Source organism: Rhinolophus sinicus, chromosome 17, assembly GCF_057876585.1.
Source record: "Rhinolophus sinicus isolate RSI-liver-muscle chromosome 17, RSI-T2T, whole genome shotgun sequence".
In the NCBI taxonomy this organism is placed as follows: Eukaryota; Metazoa; Chordata; class Mammalia; order Chiroptera; family Rhinolophidae; genus Rhinolophus; species Rhinolophus sinicus.
In genome coordinates, this window is record NC_142517.1 from 208359146 (window position 1) to 208385000 (window position 25855).

General features: G+C 44.2%; 1 protein-coding gene and 1 long non-coding RNA gene across 3 annotated transcripts in view; both read left to right on the forward strand.

Annotated features, from left to right (window-relative positions):
- The first annotated feature begins 1219 nt into the window (after positions 1-1219).
- SPP2 (secreted phosphoprotein 2) lies at positions 1220-24245 on the forward strand. The gene is made up of 8 exons (XM_019739793.3): positions 1220-1403; positions 1503-1627; positions 8560-8682; positions 9590-9697; positions 14436-14499; positions 15427-15477; positions 17640-17735; positions 24135-24245. The coding sequence occupies exons 1-7, from the start codon at positions 1337-1339 to the stop codon at positions 17723-17725; spliced, it is 624 nt and encodes a 207-aa protein (XP_019595352.3). The 5' UTR covers positions 1220-1336; the 3' UTR covers positions 17726-17735; positions 24135-24245.
- A 1548-nt stretch (positions 24246-25793) lies between these two features.
- LOC109451456 (uncharacterized) overlaps positions 25794-25855 on the forward strand; it is a 31967-nt gene continuing 31905 nt past the window's right edge. For both annotated transcript variants that reach the window (XR_012490363.2, XR_016019562.1), the window contains exon 1: positions 25794-25855. This exon is cut by the window's right edge and continues 1084 nt beyond it. This is a non-coding gene — a long non-coding RNA (uncharacterized LOC109451456).

Sequence of the window (25855 nt, forward strand, 5' to 3'; positions counted from 1 at the left end):
ATTGTATGAGCCAATTCCTTAGAAAAAATCTCTCTCTGTATCATACATATATATGTTAACACATATTTATATTTAAACACTTATATCTATAACATTTATAAACATATAAGCATAATCTATGTTATATATAAACATGATACACACACACACACACACACACACACACAAACACAGAGTGCCAAAAAAAATGCATACACGTTTTAAGAAAGGAAAATACTGTATTAAAATGACGCTGATGGTAACCACTTTGAGCACCTCTTGTAATTTTGTAATTGCAGAAATCAAACCTGATTTGTATTCATCTTTTGTTATCGGTAGATATTGAGTATTACAATTTTAATACAGTTTTTTTCTTTCTTAAAATGGGTATACATTGTTTTGGCACCCTTTGTATATAAACATCCTGTTGGTTCTGTCTCTCTGGAAAACCCTGACTAATAATACACCTTACATCTAACCATTTATTCCCATTTTACAGAGGAGAATGTTGAGGTTCATGGGTGTTGGGTACCATGACCAAGGGTACATTCCTGACAAGCGTGGAGCCAAGAAAGTCCAGGTCTTTCCACACCACAGCCCAATACAGTTTCTTATGCGTGAACTCCAAGAATGAGAACACAATGACCCTCAAGGAACACCAACTATATTTACTCTGAAGTGTCCCTGCTTTTTAACGACAACCTTGGGATTTGTCATGCATGAGAATCATCACCTTATTATCCGGGGGAAGTGAAAAAATGCCCTCCACAGAGAAGGTTGGGGACGGGAAGGTGTCACAGCCTTTTATTACACATGTCCTTGTTTGGCGTGTATAAGTCCTATAGATTAAACTATCCCCTTTACAGTTATAATTTCCAGAAAGATATGGAAATAACCACACACTTTTCATAAACAGTTAATTGCAAGGTCTTTAGGAACATGAGAGGGATCTAAACAGACAACAAGTTAAAATGAACTGTTTTATTGAAAATAAGAAACGTTCCCTCCCTCTAAAATGAAATTAAAGAGAAATAAACTGTACATGTAGATGAAATTAAAATCAAGAAAAACAAACTGCACCCAGCAGTCCCCCAGCCTCTGGATGTCTCGGCCATGGGCTAAAGTCCCATGCTGAGGTCGAAACTTCAAAAGTGGCCTCAAACTGGCACCTTTCCATAGGGAAAGGCGGTAGTAAATATTCACCCAGGATCAATTGTTTCTGGTTACTAACGGCTGCTCCAGCCAGAGAGAGCAAACCAGGTCACCTTGGATAAAAAGCTGCTCTCAGGAGGACTTGTCATCCCCACCGGCATACAGACTACCTCCCGGGCTCTGAATTAAACGTATTCTCCCCAGGATGGAGAAGATGGTGCTGAAGATACTGCTAATGTGTGCTCTTGGGTTGAACCACTGGATGTGTACAGGTAAGGAACTCAACGACAGGGCCCCCTGCACTAAACCTGTGGAGCTGTCCTGGCTCGTGTGCCTGTTGTCACTGTGTCCCCGTGTGCTTGCATGACCAGGTTTCCCGGTGTATAGTTATAACCAGTCCTTCATGACGGAAGCTCTCAGTGTCTCTGTGGCAAAAGTGAATGCTCAGTCCTCGAGCCCGTATCTATTCCGGGCCTTCAGAAGCTCCGTAAAAAGCGTAAGTACACATACCCTCTTCTCCACTCCCCTTTAAACTGCTTCCTGTTCTTTTCTCTTTCGTCAGTTGATTGGGTGCACTTTTTTATTTTTCCAATGGAAAACGATACTAGCTAGTTGTCTCTTTCCTACGGCTTTTGGGCAGAGAAAGGATTTAATTACAATTCTCGTCATGAGGCTCTCAAAGCTCGTTTGCAGGCCTGATTCTTCTGCTGTATCCCTCCCTCTGGCCCCATTTCCTGTTTCCAGATGTTACCCTCCACGCGTCCTGCTTCTGTAGCCGAAGTCCCCGGGGTTCCTCTTGAGAGGCCTTATTAAGAACTACTCGTTTATTAGAAATGAGGCTTTTTCAAGTTCAGCAATTCTGCTTCTAATAGTTACAGGAAATAAATCCTGGCTTTTGAGCTAAAGAAATCCACCTTCCTTGGCTGGTTTAGTAATAGTCTGTTTCCTGTTAACTTTGGGAAATAGGGAAAGATGAATTTTCTTGTGCTTCCAACCACTAAATCTGTGATGGACAAAGAAAGAGACGCTGAAACATCTTTCAAAGGAAATGAGAAATGTAGACAGCAAGTCACCTCCCCGTCCTGATCCCCGGGTGTTTTCACTGTCTATTGACATTCCTGTGCAATGTGGGGCAGAAATACCCCCCACCCCCAGCGAGGTTAGGTGAAGATGGGAGGTGGGATGGTCTGTAAAGTTACTGGTGCTACAAATGAGAATTTTGCGCAGCCAGGCCACGTGGGACTGGAGTGGCAGCATGGCCAGGAGTCCCTCCACTGCTCTTTCAAGAGCCACCACTGCTCTTTCTGTCTCTCTACCCGCTCACGTCTCCCATCCCGGCTGGGTACCCTGTTAGCTAGCACTTAGCTTGTTCCCTGTGTAACTGAAGAGCACAGGGCTCGTGGTTTCTTAGCCCCCGTCTCCAAATATAACACATTCATCTTGGCCCTTTTCTTCAGAAAATGACTCAGTGTCCAGTTTCCAGAGTCCTAGGACATTAATTGAATTGTCCCAGGTGTCTTTTCTAAGTGGGCTGTAGGTTGTGAAGGCAATGGCTATGCTTTAGTTAGGTCCCCATTCCAGAACCAGGCTGTCGTCGCCAGAGTGGGGTCACTTGGCCTGGGCATTGTGGTGAGAGGCAAGCGAGATGTGTGCAGTCAGCTGCTAAGCTGAAGGGTGGCTTCTTTCTGGAAAAGTACTGGACCAGAATAAAGAACCCTGTTCCTTGCACACCACTGTATAGGTTTCCGTCTTTTGCATTTCATGAAATCCATTTGCGGTGTGGGGAAATCAATGTCCTCTTGTAAAGTGTGCAAAATTTAAATTTACTGGTCATTTAGCTAGTGTTCACTGCAGAAGAAAGTGAGTAGTTGATTAAATGAATAAGAATGTGAGGACAGGTCCTGAGAGAGCCAGTTACTGACACCATGGGAATTTGGCCGAGGGAGATGAGTCCGGGTGAGGCACAGCTCCCCAGTGCACGTTCTGCCACGTGCGCCATCTTGGTTTTGTAGACCTGAGCACACACACACATGAGCCTGCAAATAGACACACCTCTGTATGCGCGTGTGTGATCTTTCACAGGTTCATAAGTAAGAGATACCTCTCCACCTATTAAATGTTGCTCTTCTGTCTGGAACCTGACTTTTCTTGCCTCTCCCCAGCCTTTTCTGATTACGGGTTACACCCACCATGCCCCTTCCGTGGAAACTTCATTTCTTCTCCCATCAGAAGGAAAAACTCTCCTCCTTTGATCTCTCCTGGTGATGTTTCTTTCTTCTCAGGAGTGGTTCACATTTTGCTTTACTGTACATAGTAGTCACACCTTTTATAAACACACTAAAGATGGCCCCAAACATTGGTATATTCCCTCCATCCTAGGAGATGTGAGAGGCAGCAAAGACCTCAGGAGAGAGATGAAAGAAGAGATCACGGGCACTGAGGGCACAAACAGTTCTCAAAAGAAGAAATACAAATGATCATGGAACATTTGGAAAAATACTCAACCTCTTTGATAGCCAAACAAATCAGAATTAAAAGAGCATGGTGAAATGGAAAAATAACAAGGTGAAAAAGAAATCACAAACACTGCAGGAGGCATTTGGTAAAATTATATTTGGGAAACAATTTGGAAATATATGTTGAGCATATTTATAAGCATGTTAAACATTAAAAATAACAAATATTTATAACTTTTGATCTCATAGTTTCACTTCCAGGACTATGTCCAAAGGAAACAGGTAGTTTAGTCTTGTTTATATATGTGTAGGAGTTTCGGGGTAGAGTTCAGTGGATTTAGGTGAGAGGTCAGGCCCTGCTACTTTATTCCTGAATTTGCTTAATAAACCCAGTGGCTTTCGACCCCACTGCACGCTGGAATCATCTGGGAGCTTGAAATATTCCTGATGTGAGGAGGGATGGTGACTCATTAAATCTCAGTCTCTGGGGTGGAGCTCATATTCTTAAATGTTCTGCTGGTCATGCCACTGTACGGTCAGGGTTAAGAACCACTGGGTTTTACCAATGGACCTGGATCAAATACTCTTGCAGTTGACTTTAATTTACTTACCTCTTAAGCTCCAAGTGTAAAAAAAGGATGAGAAGGAATGAGGCAATGACTTCTATGACGAGGGCTTCCTTGCTCCAATGTTGACATTAGGTTCACTCTGTTTTCTCAGGGGACAGAAGTGGAGAAAGGGAAGGGCACAGGCCTTGTGCTGGGACAGGAAGAGAAGAGGATGGACCAGGCCATGCTTTCATAGAGCTCAGATCCTACCGGGGAGAGAGAGGAAGAGAGAAGGGAGAGGAGGCGAGGGGAGAAGGGGAGGCAGAGTGAAGGGGGTACCCAATCACATAAATAAATGGAGTTAGTTTCAGAGACTAGAGGGTCCTGTGGAGAAAACAAAACAGGTTGATGGATGGATGGGTCTGGGCTGGGGCTGGGGCTGGGGCAGCTGTCAGATGAGGCAGAAGTGTATTTGAACTAAAACGCAGTGACAAGAATTTCCAGCCACGGGAAGGCCAGTGGGAGGACATTGAAGGACCCTAATGGGGGGGGGGTGAGGTTAGAGAGGTGGGTCTGTGTTGGGACAATGGGTAGCCCTGTGGGGTGGGGAGAGCTTTAAACAGGGAAAGTGCTTGAAGATCTTTGTGTTTGTAGATCCCTCTAGCTGCTGTATGGAGTGGGTGTGACAGAGGAAGCCGGGACAGTGAGTGCAGGGAGCAGGAGGTGATGAATGGCAGCTGAGCCTCAGGGGGAGCAGAGAGGGGGGAGTGGATGGACTCCGGGACATTGCAGGCAGAGCCACAGAGGCTTTGGGGTTTGCTGTGTCTGTGCCCACTTCTGTCCATTTTTACCTTTCATGTTCTTTGCAGTTCTTGCTTTTTGGCTTATTCTAAATTATTCTTAGCCGGCTGTAGCTAACCTGATCTTTACTTTTTACCCGACAATAAGGGATTAGTTTGCAAAACCTAAATGGTCATTGTGTTAGGCTTCACCAGAGAAACAGAACCAACAGAATGCATAGTCTATGAATATATATATGTAAAAGGTACACACATTTTAAGAAAGGAAAAAACTATTATAATAATATATACCAATAACATAAGGTGAATACAAGTCATGTGTGATTTCTGCAATTACAAGAGGTGCTCAAAGTGGTTACCATCAGCGTTCAGACATTTCTGATTGTGGCGAACTACTGCTTGAGCAACGTTGACCAAAGTGTCCACTTGTATACATTTTTTGTGTACCCCAGACATGTGTGTGTGTGTATATATATATACATATATATATATATATATATATATATATATATATATATATATATATATATACACACACACATATATGTACATTTTTCAAACAACAGAGAGAGAGAGAGAGAGAGAGAGAGAGAGAGAGAGAGATTTCGCAGGCCAAAAGCCTGGAGGCCCAGGGAAGAATTGCACTCTACGTCCCAAAGCTCATCTCCTGGCAGAATTTCTTCTTGTTTGAGGGATGTTACCTTTTATTCTATTGATTAGATGAGGCCCACCCAAATTTTGGAGGGTAACCTGCTTTACTCAAAATTCACCAATTTAAATATTAATCTCATCCAAAAATACACCTTCACAGAAACATCCAGAATAATGTTTGACTAAATGTCTGGGCACTGTGGCCCAGCCAAGTTGACAGACATATAAAATTACCATCCCCCAAAAGAATTGTTATGGATCTTTTATTGATGTATATTTTTATTTCTTCTTGAAATAAAAAAAAAAAATATGCTCATCATAAAAAGACAGAAACTACAACAAGAAAGAGAAAACTAAAAGTGATAGCCATCATCCATTCCTCTGAGATACTCACTATGAACATCCTATGGGAGAATATTTTGGGGGCTCTTTTTCTCTTCATATATGGGTATAAAAGATATATTTTAAGGAAAACAGGACCATCCTGTCAAGTACTGCAACTTGTTTCAACAGCAAGACTGGGTTTTGAATTTTCTCCAGTTGATTCCTTTTCGTTGAGCATTCAGGTCGTCCTACTTTTTTCAAACAACACAGAGCGGAGATTTACTGGCTGGACATGAGTCCAAACGAAAAAGCAAAACTCTTAGGTTTTTCTCTCTATTCTAGAAAGAGAGTTTGAAAGTCCTTAAAGATGCAAACAAAGTTGCAAAATCATCTCACATTTCGAGAAAATTATCTGTACTCCAAAGCCCAGTTTCATTTTTTAAAAGTAAGCTTTTGGGTTGCTCGTTTGCTTTCATCAAACTACTTTAAGGGAAATTTCTGAAGCATGCTGGAGGGTGGAGAGCTGAGCAATGCACTCTTACTGATGGGAGAAGTTTTTATTTTTAAATGAGATTCAGATTTAATTCTCAATATTCTAAAATTATAAATAAATGCAGTAGTAAATAATGGCGAGATTGTTTTTCGTTCTACTTGTTAGAAAACTCTACTTGTCCTGTGTCCTCACTCCTCGTCTTGAGTTAGAAGGAGACATGAAGACCCCCATTTTGAACTTGGAGTTGGCCACTTCCAAAATAACATTTTTTTACCTGTGCCCATTATTTGCACCCATAAGTGGTCTGTGCTTTCCCCGACAGTGTTGTCACCACCTCTCTCCTCACTGGGTACGAGGTTGAATGTGTTGCTGACTCAAATTTGCCACAAGGTGGGCTGAGGAACTAGAGGGAAGAGATTTTTGCAGCCTGAGGCTGTTATTGGGTCCTGGACCACGGTGAGCTCCTGCCTGGTCTCCCTGCTGCCATCTTGTTCCTGCCCCCGTGTGTGCTGGCAGCAGCCATGGTGATTCAGATCTTATCTCTTAAACCCTCTGCTAACTTCTCATTGCAGTGCAAATGAGCTCTACACCCCTGCCCGTGGGCTACAAGACCATAAGTCATCTGACACACCCCATCTCTCCAACACCGGTGTGGTTCTCCTCTTGCTCCAGCCACTGCAGCCATATTTGCTCTGACCCAGGACATGGGCTCTGCTTTTCCTCTCATGATGAGCTCCTTCCTATCCTTTACATCTCAGCTGAAATAGCCCTTCCTCAGGAGGATGTCTCTGGCCCTTTCTCTAACGTAGCCACTCCCTCCCTGCCGTACCCATGATCATATTGCTTTTCTTCATAGCACCATAGCCATCTGGAATAATGTTGTCTAGTTTTCCTTCCTGTGTTAGCTGTGTGGCGCCCCCACTGGACGCTAAGCTGCATGGAGTCCTCCCTACTCTGCCTTTGATGCTGGAGACACAGTAGGCTCTCAGTGAGTCACGTGACCTCCATGTCATCAGAACTTCACAGATTCATCAGGAATTTTGGAAGTTTCCCTGAACATCCCACTCTTGGTGGAAAGGACTAGAACACAGAGTCAACGCATTCATGAATCAGAACTGATCAAGCAGGAAGAGAAGCTGGGTAACACTGTACAGCAGAGATGTACTTGTCATTGAATTTCTTACTATGTCAGGAGTTAAGAAATTCTGGAACATTCTTTCAGCCAAATGATACTTCAAAGTACATAGAGTTGACTCTCATTATTCACGGTAGTCGTGTTCTATAAAGTCACTGCAAACACTGAATTCGTGAATATTGAACCACTGCTCCTGGGGGGAATAAAGAGTGAGGTTCCTATAAGTCCCTGGTCACAATATTTTTGTCAACTGATCAATACACGACCTTGTTTATGTGTGTTTCTGTTGAAAGACACCTTATTTAACAATACGTCGATTCCTTAACGTTGCACTCACAGCCTGCAGTGCTGTAACTCACGCCTGAGCAAGGCTCATCTAACACACGTATTTACTCCACGCGGCACATCACAGCCAACCTGCACTCAGGGACACTAGACAGCCCTTTAGCATGACACTCGGGGGCCATGTTAAACAGAAAACCACAGTGCAAAAAGCAAAAAATGTTTCACAAAAGAGGCCATAAAAAGGACACTGGACCCCAGGATGGGAGCTGAAACAAGAAGGCTGAGTGTCACCTGGTTTGATCTCAGTTGGGAACCTTTGCATCGGGTGACTCAAGGTTTTTGCCACTCTGTGCACAGCCATGAATGACTGCAAAAGGACCCCGACTAGTGAAACTTGGGGTTACAAATACATTTCAGTGAGGAAGCAAATTAGCAAGTATGGGACCTGTGAATAATGAGGATAAATTGTAAATGTAAGCCATTCGACGCAACACTTCCCTTGGAGGTAGGACCGTGAAGTTCCGGTTCCATTTTCTCCCTGAAGTAGTGCCTACCTTTGGTAACGTTTGCTCTGGTCTTCAGAATGAGGACCTGGAGCTAGGTGATGGTTGAGACGATTGGTGGCTTTAACAGTGGATGATTCTGAACGTTTTGTCGTTGTGTAGGGAGAAAGATTTCTAGCATTGTGAGCTTCTGAAACACATCAATGGCAAACTGATGCTTTGTATTTGTGAAGGTCGATCTCCTGGATGAGGAAAGATTGAGCATAGATATGCAATTCAGCATTCAGGAGACGACGTGCAGGAGGGATTCTGGGGAAGATCCTGCGACCTGCGACTTCCAAACGGGCTACTATGTGGTAAGTGTGGTGGGAAAGGCTACCATCCCAGAACTAACGTGAGGAAGGTGCCTCTCTTCTCCCATGACCTGAAGCTGTTTCAAAGTCACACTGAGAGCTTGGCCACTGTCTGGCCTCCAACCACCCTGGGAGGCACTAACTGTGTCCACGCTGTGTGCCCTGGGTGGGGGTAGTGTGGCGCAATGGTTGCGGATTTGAGCTCTGGAGTCCGTGGTCCTGAATGACCCTGGCAAATTATTTAACCCCTGTTACCCAAGTTCCTGCTCTTTAAAATGGAAATAGTGACGGTTCCAGGCAAAGTGAGTACAAAGAGGCCAACACCAAAGGAAAATCCCAGAGACGTTCTGAATTCTACTTTCCAAGTTGTTCAGGTTCAGATGTATGAGTTCTCGAGGGTTTGTTACACTATCAGTTTGATTATGTCAGGGTTGCCTCACAATGATATAAGTTCTGAAAAAGAAGTCTGTTTTGTTATTTGTTTCATGAGCCTTTTCGCCATGACTCTGTTTTACAGAGGACCCAAACTTGAGGGTGACAGCCTCTGTTTCTAATGAAATCTGAGGCCAAAGGAGAGGAAAGCAGAGTCCTTTAGGTATTTCCTGTTTCTTTTTCTTCGAATGGGAAAGGACTCAGAGCAGCCCACTCAGGGCTCGTGAAGGAAATATGTGCTTTTTCCCAGGGACTTGTCATGGATTGAAGGCCCAGGAGATATTTAAATATTTCATTTGTTTCTGCTTAGGTCTTGAGAAATTTTCATTTTGTCAAAACGAAATGCCTCTCTCTATGAATCTTGCCTTTCTGTTTGCATCATTTTGTCAAGCCCTACCATATTGCCTAATTTGTTGGACAGGTCCTAACCTTTCTATGAGCTGCGGGAGATACAAACCCATTGCTTTGCATTTTCCAGCCAGCAGCCGTTTGCAGAAGCACCGTCTGGATGTCTGCCGGTGAGGTGGAGGACGCATCGGTTCACTGCCGCTGGTCCGCCAGCTCCGAGTCTAGCAGCAGCGAAGAGGTATGACCAGGGGCTTCATGTTCCCAGGGACAGCACCTCTTAGGGTCTGTGACAAGCACACTGGTGTGACAGAGTAGCTGGAATATCACCCAGGTGTGAGGAAGCATAGCTCTGCTTCCTCATTTTGGATCTTCCCTTTTACACCTACAATCTCATGTTCCGTATCCCTTACTTCCTCTAGTCTGTTTCTTCTTTCTCTTTTTCTCTAGCCCCTCCCCGGCCCTGATTTGGGAAACAGCTTAAAGTAACAATTAGCACATTTTTAAAAGTTTTAGATCTAAGTATGCAGCTCACTGGCACTGAGGTTTAGGGGAACAGAGAGGGACATTTTTCTTGGACCTGTGTTCAAAACTATTGACCAGCTCCGCCATCTAGCACAGAACACCTAACCGTTATCATCTGTAGTTTCCTCGTCTGGTAAACACCAGCAATAAAGACTACCTGATAGGTTGTTGAGAGAACCAAGAGAGTCGCTGCACGTGAAGGATGTGGCCTCGTGTCTGGTACCTAACAGATGCCCCATGAATGGCACCACATGTCCTTTTTCCCTCAGTTGCATCGAAATTGAGTTGCCACACTACTGTACAATTAATAATGTATACATTTCTGACTGGAAATTACATTGCATTTGTCTGTTTGTTGACTGCTTTCCAAAGCAGAACACATGGCTCATGAGGGCAGGAATGTCGCCTTTTGTCAGTCCAGGATGATGTTTGATTCAGGCCAGGTGCCCAGGAAGTACTTGTTGAGGAAGAAATGGTCAGGAATATGACAGCAGGAGGAAGCCTCTTGGCTTTAAGAATGAAAACCTAACTGTTACAGTGTTTGTTTATTCATAATGGGATCGTATTCTTGACAGGTGTTTGAACAACGTTTCTCCCATTATGCAGCTGTATTTGTCCAATGATATCTTTCTCTACTCTTATTTTTACTGTTTTTCAAGATTTAAGTCTGTAGTGAAAACTGCATTAAAAGAATATACAATTACAGCTTCAAAAATCATACACAAAGGTTAATATTCCCATATTATTAACATACCCACACTTTAAGAGTTTTGTGTGGAAGCCCACGTTTTTATTTATTTATTTATGTTTGTTTGTTTGTTTGTTTGTTTATTTATTTTAAACGTATTTTTCAATTACAGTGGACGTACAAGGTTATGTTAGTGTCAGGTGTACAACACGGTGACTAGACATTTACATACCTTATGAAGTGGTCACCCTGGAAAGTCTAGTGTTATGGAAGCCCATTTTAGAATTAGGAAGTAATGAAAATAACGAGTCGGACACTCTTATTATAGGGGATGGTGGTGTTATTGGTGCAAGGAGAAATTTGCACAGGTTATTAGGGCCTTCTCCACGCAAAGTTTGTGTTTAGTTAAGCATAATGTTATTGTTTGATCTTGTTCACACTGGCAACTTTTGAGGATCCAACCCCAGGTGGTTTCTGGGGGTGATTTCCCCAGGATCCCATTTTCTTGGTGCTAGGGCAAATACCAAGGGCCTCCTTTTCTAGACTCCATTAAAGTATCTAGAAATTCAGATATGTTTCATAGCCAACACACTCACACGCTCACTGCCCAGCTAGCCCAGAAATGTCCAGGACCAAGCATTTTGTTGCTATTGATTTTGTGGTTTAGATGGGAAAAACTAGAGGTAGTGAAGACATGCACAGTTCTGGTCCTGTGGAGTTTATAGATGAGTCTGAGTGCCGTCCCTTAAGCAGGGGTGACCAGGCGAGCATGTGGGAGCACATAAGAGAAGACAGAATATTGAGGGGTGGGGCAGAGAGAGCTTCCCAGGGAAACTGACATTCAACCGGAGAAGTGGAGGGTGGGAGGATGTCACGACAGAGGGGACGGGGTAGAAGGGGTGGAGGAAAAGAAACTCCAAGCACAGGAGACATCATGAGGGAGTTCCCTGAAGTGGGAGAGAAGCGGGTGGCTTGCAATGGACAGAAATGCATTATGACTGGGATACACATGATACAGGGAGAAAGAGGGGTAGGGGTGCGCTGGGGAGGGCGGCAGCCAGGTCACAAGAGCCTCACTGGTCATGCCAATGATGGCTGGTTGATCCTAATGGTAATGTGGCGATTGAAGGCCTATCAGTAGAGCCTTGACCGAATGGAAAAGAGTAGCCGGAAACTAGCTAAGAGCAGATGGGGTGCTGAGAGGTTGGCAGGACATGTGAGAGAGAATGGGGCTGGGAGTTAGGAGTGAATGTTGAGAGAAATGGACTCTAGTTTGTTCTATGACCTTTAACACAATTGAAATTAATTTAATAAATGTTTCACTAAATTCCTCTTTCATGTCTGTTTTGGGACGTTAACTCTGTCTGGGCAACCCACAAATCTGCTGCAACTTTCTAATTGCAGAGTGGAGACCACACACGGTTTTTCCAATCCCAAATTTTAAAAGAAGATTCTGACATTCAGTTAAGTTAGCCCTTGAAACAAATCAGATTTTAACATAAACTCTCCTAGTTGCTTTTTCTCAATGATTAGGAGATTGTAGAGCATTATGAGCACATTTTTAAAAAAAGAATTCCTTAAATTAAAGAATTCTGCAATTCAAAAGAAAGAGAAGAAAACAGATAGACACTCAAAGCAATTCCTGGAAACTCTGAAATAGATTACTTACATGAAACAGAAAAAAATTAGAAAACAGTTGTTAACCGTTTTCAGTGAAATAAATGGTGATACTACAAACGTGAAAGACAATAGACTAGGATGAATTTAGACATAGAACAAATTGTTGGAAGTAGAAAATAGAAGGTGGAAAGATGAAAAGAAAAAATTCCAGAGTCATGACAAAATAAAGATCACTTGAAAAGCATGTAGAATATAGAAGAATTGCCAGGAAAAGAAAATAATGTAAAGAAAGATGTAAGAATATAATGTAAAGAAAGATGAAAGATGGCAAATAAGACTGAAAATTCAAATTATGATGAATAAGTACTTACATTAAATGGAAAATCTCTGGTAAGGATAAAATGAGAGAAACTCTCTTGAGTTTAAGAAATTTAGATTTTCCACCGCATAATTTTAAAAAGTATAAAAGCTGTAAAGAAATTTGAGAAAACAAATTTCTAAATTTGCTGGTAGTCTCTTCTCTTTAACTGAATAGATATTTGAATTATGGGTAGTTTGTATTTCTTCTTCATTTTGAAGGAGGAATCTGTAGAGGGTAAACAGTTCCTATGTGATGCATAAGCCACCACGTAATACCACTGTAGCCACCAAGAATGCAATGCTAACACTTGAAGGTCAGTGACTAAACTTGACTTTAGACTAATCCTTCTGGTTTGGAGTGGGTGGGATGAGGTTTAGCTAGGTTTTCAGCCAGGAGACCCACAGCAGTCCATAAGGGAGAAAGTGAGGAAGAGTAACTGAACAGAAATTCTGAGCTCCGGGGAGGAGAGGTGACAGGTATTTCTTTTATTTCCTGTCTTCCATTTCAAGAGACAGAAATTCAACTAGAGAGAGCCTCAGTCAAAATGGGATAATACCTTAGATCACACTCCCAGAAAGAAAAGGGGGAGTTGGCCTCATGGACAACTCGATTTAGGGACCTTCAACACCGTCTGTGTCCCATTAATTTCCCCTTCTCCCTCTCCTTTGCCCTCTCCTCCTCCCCCATCTCTCCCCCTCCCACACTCCTGCCTCCACACACCCCTGTTTGTTGCAGATGACCTTTCTCCTTATAGCAGGAAGTAAAGCTACAAGCTACTCCAGATTCATGTTCTCTAAACTTAGGACGAAAAGAGAGCATTTCTCTCTAGTTCCAGCTGCAGATATGTCTTGGCATTACTTTCATTGGCCTGGCTTAGTCATGTGTCCCTATTTAAAAGAGAAAAATAATGCTTTTATTGAGATATAATTCATATCACATATAATTTACCCTTTTCCTGTGTATAGTTCAGTGGTCTTAGTACAAGTCATAAGGTTGTACAACCATCACCACTCTCCAAATCCAGAATATTTTCATCACCTCCAAAAGAAACCTCGTGCCCATTAGCAGTCATGCTCTGCTCCCCATTCCTCTCAGCTCCTGGTAACCACTAATCTGCTTTTGTGTCTATAGATTTGCCTATTCTTGACAAATGGAATCATATAGTATGTGTTCTTTAGTGGCTGGCTTTCTTTATTCAGCATCATCCGTTGGAGGGCTGTACCTGGTGTAGCATGTGTCAGTACTTCATTCTTTCATATTGTTGAATAATAACCCACTGCATGGATATACCGCATTTGATTTATCCACTTATTAGTTGATTGACACTTGGGTTACTTCCCCTTTAGGGGTATTGTTAAGTAATGATGCTATGAGCATTCATGTGTTGTAAGCTTTTGTGTAGCCATGTATTTTTTATGTAATCTCTTGCCTAACTGAACACACATGGGAACTTCACAGACAGAAAACTCCAAATGTGACCTAAACACAGTCTATTTGCAAGTCCATATAACGCGCTTCCATCTTCCTGGCCCACAGCATTTGGGAGTGATTCTGAATCTAGGGGAAAGCGAGTTAGTCAATTTAAGCTTCATGGAAGTTGCTTTTCCCCACATGCTTTGTTAGCACACGTGCTTGATACCATGTACAATTATTTAATATAATATACTGCCTTATTGCAATAGAAATGAATTACATGATACATCAGGGCCCACCAGACGATATTTGCGTTTTACGGTGTCTTTCCTTTTTCTCTTTTTCATGTGCTGATACTTCCTGATGCTGAAGATTCTGAAGATTATTTTTGCGAACATACTGAGATCCTCTACGGGGAGAAACAATTACCAACTTGGTAAGTTGAGATCTGTCCTTCTTAATATTTTTTTTTTCTTGAAACAACTTCCTATTGAAGCTTTCTGTTAGTGAATTATTTAAAACTAGAGATATCTATACATAACCTTTGAACAATTACAGTAATTACAGGGAAAAAACATTTTCTTTTATTCTTGTTCCTTTCTTTTTTTTTTAATTTATTGGGGTGACAATTGTTAGTAAAATTACATAGATTTCAGGTGTACAATTCTGTATTACATCATCTATAAATCCCATTGTGTGTTCACCACCCAGAGTCAGTTCTTCCATCACCATATATTTGATCCCCCTTACCCTCATCTCCCACCCCCCACCCCCCTTAGTTCCTTTCTTAACACCAGGCAATAGTAATACAATTTTTCATTTAGGTATCCCTTTATATTTACACAGAGTTTTTCATATATGATTTCATTGGATGGCTCAACATCTCTGTCAAATAGGCAGGGTAGATATTGGTTTTCACCTTAAGAGAGTTTCTAAACTTGAACTTGTTTGCTCCCTCTAGGATGCGTGGCCTAAGGTATAAGGCCCAGGTATGCAATAATGTATTGGGAGGATCAGAACTAAACATCATCTGATTGGCTGGGCATGAATTTGGCAATCCTCCAGCCACGGGACTAGAGCTGGCCATCCCTTTATGACTCTTAGTTGGGGGAGGGAGCGCTCTCCTTTCTTTCCTTCTTGTGTTACCTCTCATTTGAAGTGGGAGTGGTTAGTGTTCTGTGGCTTAGGAGCCATTTTTCCGTTCCCGAGGCTTTTCCCCGTTGGTGCTGACGGTGGCTAAACTTTGGTGATCTCCCACTGTTTCCTTGCTTAAGAGGCATATATGGGGCATCAATAATAAAATCACAGAACATTCCGGAAGTGGACAGAGGTGCTTTGCCTTATGACTGTTATTATGTCACAGGTCTCACTCCTGACAAACCCAGAAGTGAACAATTTCATGAACAGCCACTTGGTAAGTGGTCCTACTTTCTTCCTTAGGACACCAACAGACCATATTCTCACAAGCCAGACTCTGTTGAAGCCATTTCATAGGAGATAAACCCCTGAAATACAAAATATTTTAAGTGAAAAATGAAAAGATAGTACGTACTGCATAAACCTGCTTTGCAAATCACTGAAGAGGTAACCTTGAGGCATTACAGCTCACTTAGAAGTTGCCAGAAGTCGAAATATCGAACCTGGCTCAGGAAATCGGCATTGCCTTCTTCTCCTGGCCCACTTTGGGGTGTTATCTGAATGGCCACCCTTTGGATCTCCGCTTTGCCCTCCACCTTCAATTGCACTTGGTGGGTAAGCAGGTGAAAGTAACAGTTACTTAGTTTCTCCCTTTTACAGATCACTTTTCTCATTCAGTCTTCCTGGTAGTTCTATAAACCAGGTGTGTCATCTGCTCAGCAGAAGCGGTAAAAAGATTTGCCAGTGAGTAGTAACTCATGGCGTGAGTTGTGTACGCCAAATACTTGCTTTGTACTAATTGCCTGACGCAATGTTCTCCTTCCACCATCACGGCTGTCCTGTGAGCCTACAGTGACTCTCCCCATTGTGTGGAGGAGCAAACTGTGGCTTAGTAGGTTTCTGTAACTCGTCCAAGGCTATGGCCAACGCAGGACTTTGATCCAGCTGGTGAGTGGCAGTGATGGGGCTTGGGTCCACATAGGTCAGACTGCTAAAGGCTCTGTTTGTTCCATGCTGCTTTCCAGAAGAATTGTGAAATTCACCCTATGTTCGTTCTCCACTAAAATGAATGACACAGGTTACTATCTCATTGAGTTCACTGTCTGATCCTCCTTAGGCATACTCCAATTTATTTGAAGTGCTGGGTGTACAATCTGAGGCTTGATTTAAAAAAAAAAAAAGCTTACGTTTTAGACCTCCTTCAAATTGTCACTTCGGAAGAATACACAGTTATTCCAACAGTGTAACCACTGCTGAAAACATTTATTTGAACAATTCTTTTGGAATTGCCTCCAGAATCTATGGCCCATTCGTTTGAATCTCTGTAGTAGGGGAAAATATTTGCCATTGGGTTTGATTTTGAAAATAGCAAGATTAATAACTAACTTAGGTGCATTATTTACCTATTGCTGTGCCAAATTATCCCAAAACTTAGCAGCTTACAGCCACAAATGATTATTATCTCACAGTTTCTGAGGGTCAGGAACCCAGAAGCAGTGTAGCTGGCTCAGGGTCTCTAACAAGGTTGCAGACAAGATGTTGGCTGGGGCTGTAATGTCATCTGAAGGCTTGCCTGGGGCCGAGGGATTCACTTCCAAGGTTACTCACATGGTTGTTGGCAGACCCAGTTCTTCATGGGCTGCTGGACTGAGTGCTTCAGTCTCTCACCATACTGGCCTCCACAGGGCTGTCAGAATGTCCTCAAAACATGACAGCTGGCTTCTCCCAGAGAAAATGATGAGAGAGAGAGAGAGAGAGAGAGAGAGAGAGAGAGAGAGACCAGAGCACCCAAGATGGAAGGCGTGCTCTTTTATTACCTAAGTTTGGAAGTGATATGCCATCACTTCTGCATATTTTATTGACCACACAGACCAAGCCTGGTTCAATGTGAGAGGGGAATACCTAAGAGTGTGAATACTAGGGTAGAAGCTCATCTTGGAGGCTGGCTATCACCCTGGAAAAATGCCGCATAAATTCAGGTGACAAATCCTTTTCATTTGCCTCAGAAGGCAAATCCAGAGCCAGATTCCAAAACCATTCTGAGCCTTGAGGGCATTACTGGCACGGAGGTGCAGCTGCCTCCAAGACTGCTTTGAACCTGACAATTTAATTCAATTCAACAAATCTGGGTGACAGCCCAGGGCAGACCCACAGAGGACTGAGAGATAAAGGTGACAGTCGCAGCCCTTGAGGGCTTACAATAGTGGCTGAGACAGGTCACATGTGGTAACAGAGTGGGTTCGGCTATAACTCCATGCAGGAGAGCATGTGGGACGTTTGACAAGGAAGATGAAGTTATGCTCATGAGGGTTCTCGCGGCGGTGTGGGTTCTGGTTATGCGAATCCCAATCGTCCTCATTAATTAATAGTCGTGTAGCCCACGTCGTCTCAGATCTTGATGTGAATGACAGAGCCACCACATTCCTTTTCCATCTTTAGAGACCAGGACGAGGATCTTTGCTCCTGAAAGGAGAAGGTACCCAATGCCATGGCACAGAGCGAGGATAACTACTGGCTTTGAGTGACAGCCTTCAGGTAAGGGGACCCAGGTAAAAACGTGTGTGTTTAGAAACAGGAGCTACTTGCAGTGAAAGGCTTCACACCGCTGCTCCCCCACTATCAAACGTCCACACGAGGCCCTCCAGCTGCCATCCTGTCTTTCCACCTTCTCTTCTCTCCTGCCACATATTCCTCCTCAATTGTCTCTTCATTCTTGCATCCTCAGTCTTTCTCCCATGGCTTTTGTATTTGTTGCCACTGGGGTGATCAAGTTTCTCCACCTTAAGAACCAACAAACAACAAATAACAAAGAGGAGAGCCTCTTCCTTTGGTGCAATCTCCCATCCCAGCAGCTGCCTCCCCCCCACCCTTCTCTGCTCAGCTTCCTGACGCAGTTGTGGCCCACGGCTCCCGCTCAACCTTCTCACCCCCCTCCCCCGTTCACTTTTCTGCCTTTTGCAAACTGGGTTTTAATCCTTCAGATCTATGAAATCTGACTTGCCTTCTTTTCTGGATCAATAACTTAACTCCTGGTGACCATCTGTATTATCTCCTTAGCCCAGTTCTTCCCTTCTTCTGTAGATTACTCTGCCATCTCTTCCACTCACCTGCCTTTATCCCTGATGTGAGATTATTTCCAAATACGCATCTCTCGCCACGCCCCATCTGGGATTCATGCCCTCAGATCAACTGCCCACTGGGTGCAGTTGCTATGGATACCCTGGGAACCGACGAAACTCAACCAGCCTCCTCTCCAGCTCTCGTTCTTCATTGACTCTTCCTTACCCTCTGTCTTCTTGAACATCGACAGGGGACCGGTCTTACTGATTTTGCCCCCACATGTTCTCTGCCATTGGCTCATTGTTTCATTACCATCACTGTGGACCAGTCGCTTGCATTTGTGCCTCAGGTGCTGCTCCCACACTGTCCACCTTGCACTGTCCTCAGGTTTCTCTGGAAACACAGAGGAGACTCTGGTCCTTCTCCACCCCAACCCCCTAATGCTCACTTCACTTAGGGGATAAAGCAGAGGTGTGCAAAGCAGACCCTGAGCCGAGAGGGACAGCCTCATTGTCCCCAGGGCATGGCAGCTGGAGCCTCAGCCCTGCTTTCCCAAACCCACACTGAGCACCGCTGAGTCTCATGGGTATAGAAGTTCCCAGTTAGTGGGGCTTGGAGCCAAAGTAGCTATGTATTCATGAGGGTTCCCAAGTAGTGAAGGGATAGCATGAAGGGACCTTTAGCTGTATCGGTTCAGGACATGCTCATTTTTACACACGGAAGTTAATACTAAAGCTTGAGCCTTCATGGATATTACAATGTACACACCACTGTGTGTCTGCAGGATAAAGTCCGAGCCCCCTAATGTAGCCCATAAGGCCTTGGTGACCTGGCCCCTGCCCACGTCTCCAGCCTCATCCCTCCCAAGGCCACCTGGCCCCTACGCTCCTGCAGTCCTAAAATACTTGTAGTTTCTCCTGCTGTGGACTCTACCTGCAACATCCACCTGGCTAATTCCTCCTCACCACTCAGGTCTCAGCTCAGTGTCACTTCCCTTGGGATGTCTGCTCTGGCCCCTCCCAATGAGAGACACGTCCCTTTGTGGGCCTTCCTAAAGTCCTCCTCACAGGACACTGCAGTTGCTTGTGTCCTCTCTGTCCCCTTGGGCCCCACCAGGCTCCCGGACATAGGGCCCAGGGAGCTTCTGTTGCTGTTGTCACACAGCCCCTGCAGAGTGCCTGGTGCACAGAAAGCATTCAGGAAACATTTTTTTCAGTGGATGACGGAATCCATCGTTTTGGATTTTTGAGGTGCTTTTATCAAAACAAAAAGCAAAACCAAAAAAACACAACTAAGCATAGAGTAATTAATATTTAACCACTGGAATTTGAAAGAAGTCAACTGACTTTTTACTGAAACAGAAGGAAAATTTACCAGTGAGATCACATCGGATGAAAGATGCAAATGGTAGGTTTTCTTTTTAATCTCTGAGCACCCTAAAAATAAAAACCAGCTTTATACTGAGATCAAGAAACTGCTCATTCTGAAGAAACAGACTCATCATACTCCTTTTTTATTAACTTAAATCATTGCTTTTTGCTTTACAGAGCATCCTCAGGGGTAAAAAAACGAGACTGCCCAATGGATGGGCTGTATTTTGTTTATTAATACTATGCTCACATTGGTCATGCATATATAAAGGTATCGCAATATAAATTCATGACCTGATTTCTATCAAACTAAGTGATTGCTTCAAAATGTCTCTCTGAGGGCAGCACTGACGAAAGGCCAAAGTCTGCCAGGAGAGTGGCTTTGACTTCTGTTCCGGTCGTGTTCCTGCCCTCCTGTGACCTTCAGCAGGGCAGGTGTCCACACTGCGCTCCAAGTTCCCTAGGGTCATAAAGTGAGGCTGGGAAGGCCAGCAAGGGGACGCAGGGAGGAGGCTGGTCTGCAGGGTCTGGAATCAGCAGGCCTGGCTCCAAGCCGCTCTGCCCCTTCCTGGTACGAGTTGGGACAGTGATCTGGTCCCTTAACCTCTCAGGCTCAGGTCCTTCAAAGGTTTATTACTGGGATTATTTTCCACTTGTTTTTGTCTCTACTAGACTATGAACTCCTTGGAAGCGCCTTAGCCTGTTATCCGTATTAATTAGTTTAATAACAAGAAGAATATGATTAATGATGTCTGTCTTAAAGTATTAATAATAATATCTTTTGTTTCCTAATGCTAAAAACAATAATATAATAAGGGTTCAATCATGTTGGAAGGCAGGCAGGCAGGCAGGCAGGCAGGAAGGAAGGAAGGAAGGAAGGAAGGAAGGAAAGAAGGAAGGAAGGAAGGAAAGAAGGCAGGCAGGAAGAAAGGAAGGAAAGAAGGAAGAAAGGAAGGAAGGAAGGAAGGAAGGAAGGAAGGAAGGAAGGAAGGAAGGATGACTCTTCAAACTGTGAGTGACACGTAGCCCTGTTCCCCGTGGTGAGCTTTCTGCAGGCGGAGACTTTGGCTCCTGTACCACGGAAGCCTCAGAGCCTGGCTCAGTTTCTGGAACAAAATAGCAGCTAAGTGTTTTTGTAACTTAATAAACACTTTTCTAGGATTCCTTCAGGTTGCTGGAAAAATCATTTCATATATCGGAGTGGCTAGTGAAAGGTATCATTTGAACAAAGATCTCTGAAATGTTCTCTTATTCGCTATTCTAAAATAGGAACTATGGCAAATCAGGTTCCCATTCTCCTGTTGAAAGGACTGTAGCTGAGGGTCTCACATTTTCTTGGTCTTTATGGCTGGACTAGCTCAGATGTTTTCATTACTTAGGGGCCAGAAGACCACCATTTTCCTTTACATTGATCGTCGATTAGCAGGAATTCTTCAACTCTATGCCCAAGAGCAGCGGAGGAGGCAGTTCTTAGTGAGGTCTTTTATCAGTCACTGCGCGGTGAACTGGACCAGTGTCACGACTGTATCAATTTGTTCAACACACGTGCACCCAAAGTCCGCCTCGCGCCTGTATCTGCAGCGACCAAGATCAGAGCCCGCAAGGGGCCTGGGTCTGTGTTAGGGCCCTGCACATACATTGCTCGCAACGGTCCGGTGACGTTTTGTCATCATTACCTCCGTTTTGTAGATGAGGAAGCTGAGGCAGGAGAGGCCCCTGATCTCTGAGGCTATTCTGGCATCGGGATGTATGTCATGATGTCTGTATGTCTTCCTTCCTGTTAATGCTCTCCCTCACGACAATCTCTCCATGTCTGGAAAACAGCACGGGAGGGCAAGACCCCAAGGATCACTTGTTTAAGATGCATGTGTTATTTGGTGGGTGAAGCTATACATGTAGCGGCCAACTAGGAGGCCAAGACTTTCATTGACCGGAAGTGTTAACAACATTCCTACCTGTCATCAGCTACATGGGAGGGGTAACCCTAAAACAGGGGCCTCTCAGTGAGCTTCTGAGTGATTTCTGTATGAGACCCATCAGGGACAACTTCTTGATATGATCTCCCATGACCACCCACCTACTGGGGAAGCGAGACCCCCACATAAGATAGGAAAGACCCACCCATCTCCAGACAGACACCGGCTGTGTGAGGCGCTGTTTATCTACACTCTGCTCTGAGGCTCGCTCAGTGCACACGCCTCCCAATTACATCACCAAGGACAGTCCACTGTCATCCGCTGTAGTCGTGTTCTGTAAAGTCGCTGCAGGCACTGAATTTGAGAAGCCTGATCCACTGTGGGTAATACAAGGTGAGGCTTCTGCCAGCCTCTGGTCACGATTTATATGTTTTTGTTTAAGGCACCTTATTTCATACACACACACACACACACACACACACACACACACACATATATACACACATGCATATATATATATATATATGATTTGATTTGTTAGTGTCGGCCTCACCACACAGCGCTGTAACTTACACCGGAGCGAAGCTCAGCTAACACACACGTTTTCTCCATGAGACACATCAAAGTCTTTTTATGCTTAGAAACGCTAGACAGCCCTTCAGCATTACGCTTGGGGCCATTTTAAAGAGGACAAAAGTGCAAAACATGTGGCACTAAGTCGGCTGCAAGGACATTTGTTTTTAGCATGAGCTGAAATGAGGCAGATCATCGTCATTTCATCTCACGTCGGCTGCGGATGTCCATGTTGGAAGACTGGAATTTTTCACTGCTCTGAGCATGTTCTGGAACAAATGCAAAACCACCAGAAGGGTTGATTTGAGGGTTACAAAGAAGTATTAGAGAGTAGGCGAATCGCTGAGAATAATGAGGATCTATGACAATGGGCCCCCACCCTGGTTTATCCCTAGCTTCTCTTTAATCTCTCTCATCTCCTTCTTATCTGGACTTTAAAGAAAAGCCACCTGCGCTTGCTGCCTCCAGTCCCCCTCGGGGCACTGATTCTCCCTGCTGTCCACCCACCATTTGCCGCCTCCCAGGCCTCAGCCTCGCCTTTCCCACTGAACCCTGTGGCCACATTTCGTGCTGATGAGAGCTCCCTTCTTTCCCGAAGTCCTCAGGCCTCTGGGACTGCCTCTCCCACCTCTCTTCCCAGCCAACAAGTCTCTCTGTTCTTCATAGATCTCTCCTCTTCCTCATGCTCCCCAATAGTGCTGTTCCCCACTTCCCCCCACCCCATGCCCACCTGTCTGGGGATTCTTCCAATCTCCGTTGCCCAGTGCCCCTCTAGCCTGATCAACGGCAGCTCGCTAGACGCCTCCATTGGCTATTCCACAACCTGCTCAAAACGACACTCTTCCCTTCCGGACCTACCCTTCCTCCTGGTTCCAACTCATCCTCCGGTTTACTCAGACCCCAAATGAATTCCTCTCAGACCTCCTCCTCACCCTCATCCACTCACCTAGTTCTGCTGGTCCTTCCTCTGAAACGTCTCCCAGCTCTGGCCCCTCCTCTCCATGTTTGGCCTCATCATCTCTAGCCTGGTGTGATCAGCATCTTCCTGCTGGTCTCATCCTGGTCCCCTCAAAGTCACCTCCGCACTGTCACCAGAATTATGTTAAAACCAGTCCTGACAGATCAAGACTCCACCCGCTCACTGGAAGGTGGAGTCTAAACACCCTGGTGATGTGGGACATGAGGAATCAGCCCTCCCTCCAGTGGTGTGGTCCCTGTCGGCGTCCCCTGCTTCTCTCTGCCTCTGCTTCACGTGGAAGACTCATGTGGCTGGCGATTCCTCCTGCCCCCAGTCTGGGTCTGACCTCCATTCCCAGGCCCCCGCTGCTAGACTACAGAACCCGGCCCCCAGGTTGTCCTTGGAGTCTAGGTGACATGTCTTCTCCAGGCTTCCTTCCTTCCTTCCTTCTTTCCTTCCTTCCTTCCTTCCTTCCTTCCTTCCTTCCTTCCTTCCTTCCTTCCTTCCTTCCTTCTGGAGATTGTGGCTATACCTTATTGATCGTCGTAACCCCCAATAGATACTCAATGCACACATTTATTGAATGAATAAATGAATGAATGGATGAATGAATGACAATTCCTACCTCCAGTTGCACACCCTCAGATGACCACAGCTGAGGCAGCCAACTCCTTTGCTGGCTTGACTGGTCCCTACCCTCCCAACCTCCCACCCTCCCACCACCAGCAAGTCCTTAGACCAGCCTGAGTCTTGCCATGTGGTTGCAGCCTTTCCTTAGAGCCCCTCTGGCCCTTTCCTCTTTGACACTTGAGCTTCCTATCTGTGGGTTTGTTTTCTGTTCTCTAAACTCAGAGCACCTCCTTTTCTCTCTGTAGGTGTCTCCCACACATTTTCTTTGTTCAAGTTGCTGGCTGCTTTGCCTCGTTGCTCTAGTCTCTGGTGCCATCTTGGATTCCTTGTTGAATAGCCCCAGGAACCTGCATCCTGTGCCTCCATGGCAAGAACGGGAAATGCACACAACAGCGTCTAATCCCCTCCTCCTTCTCTCTTTTAACAGCAAAAGGCGTTGGAAGGAATAGAAGTTCCAATGAAGAAAGATACTTTATGAATTGTGTAGTATGTTTTCATCAGTTCTAGTCCTTAATAAATGTCTTACTTTTCCTCTTTCCTTGCCTGAGTTTTCTTTACAAAAAGTAGAAGTAACTGTCAAATTTTTAGGTAAGAAGGCTAATGTCATGAGATTAGTATTAACTAAGACTTTTAGGAGTTGAGATTCATAAAGTGGCCATGGTTAGCAGAATTATGTCAAATGTGTGTTTTAGATAAATATACAATAGTCGTAAATTCCTTATTCTTCAAAAGGCAATCAGTTCCAGGCAGTTCCATATCAAAGAGTGTCTTTCCTTTTGTGACTAATTGTAATTTTTCTAAAGAAATCATCTGGTGATTAAGGGACAAGAGGCCATCCCTTCCTCCACCACCAAAATGCTGTCATAGCTTTTTAAGCTTCAGATTTCTCAGTCCAGAGAATCAATAGCTTTCTGTCAAAGCAGGGACCACCAGGAAAGTACCCAAGGACTGAGCCACTTAGTTAGCAATGCGCACCAATTCAGTGCCATTCTTGGAGCCAGGACTTTCTGCCATTGCTTGCTGTGGGGCTGACCGAGTGGTGAGAGGACTGGAAGATGTGAGAATCCCCAGACTGGAACGCCATCTCTCGCCAGTGAGACTGAAACCCACATCAGTTCCCATGGCTTTCCATGAAGATGTCACAAGCCCCTGCAAACTATTTTCTGGATGGATGATACACTAAGTCATTTTTAGGCATTTACACTTTGGTTTAGGTGTGACTGTTTATTCCCAAAAGAGAGTAGCAAGCTGCTCCACTGACAACAGCTGTTAAATGTCTGACACGTCCAGTGATGACCTCACCCCCCATCTTCCATAGTTTTTAGAATGTTCCTGGATATTCCCCTGTGCTTAGTTTATTTTGACTTTAAGATCAGCTTGTCAGGTTATGAAAAAACTCTGTGGATACTTTAAGTCAAATTAATAAGGTCAAGTTTGTAGATCAATTTAGAAAACAGACTCCTTTAGATTTTTGAGTTTTGCTCTATCAATATGACTGGGTGGTGAACACACAATGCAATATACAGATGATGTGTTATAGAATTGTACACTTGAAACCTATACAATTTGAATAACCAATGTCATCTCAATACATTTAATAAAATTTAAAAAATAGAATAATATAATTTTGCCTCCGTCTTTCTTTTTCCTATTTTCTTTGAATGTGTTCCAACAAGGTTAGATAATAGTACAATGATAGGCACCCTCGTCTTGTTCCTTAGGTAGCATTCTCAGATGTCTTGTTCCTTCGGTAGCATTCTCAGACGTCTTGTTCCTTAGGTAACGTTCTCAGACGTCGTGTTCCTTAGGTAACGTTCTCAGACGTCGTGTTCCTTAGGTAACGTTCTCAGACGTCGTGTTCCTTAGGTAGCATTCTCAGACGTCTTGCTCCTTAGGTAGCATTCTCAGACGTCTTGCTCCTTAGGTAGCATTCTCAGACGTCTTGCTCCTTAGGTAGCATTCTCAGACGTCTTGCTCCTTAGGTAGCATTCTCAGACGTCTTGCTCCTTAGGTAGCATTCTCAGACGTCTTGCTCCTTAGGTAGCATTCTCAGACGTCTTGCTCCTTAGGTAGCATTCTCAGACGTCTTGCTCCTTAGGTAGCATTCTCAGACGTCTTGCTCCTTAGGTAGCATTCTCAGACGTCTTG

Coding starts and splice junctions, on each gene's coding strand:
- SPP2 (XM_019739793.3), top strand. CDS start 1,337: ATGGAGAAGATGGTGCTGAAGATACTGCTAATGTGTGCTCTTGGGTTG. Junction 8,683..9,589: donor TCCAAACGGGCTACTATGTG/GTAAGTGTGGTG, acceptor TGCATTTTCCAG/CCAGCAGCCGTTTGCAGAAG. Junction 9,698..14,435: donor AGTCTAGCAGCAGCGAAGAG/GTATGACCAGGG, acceptor CTGATGCTGAAG/ATTCTGAAGATTATTTTTGC.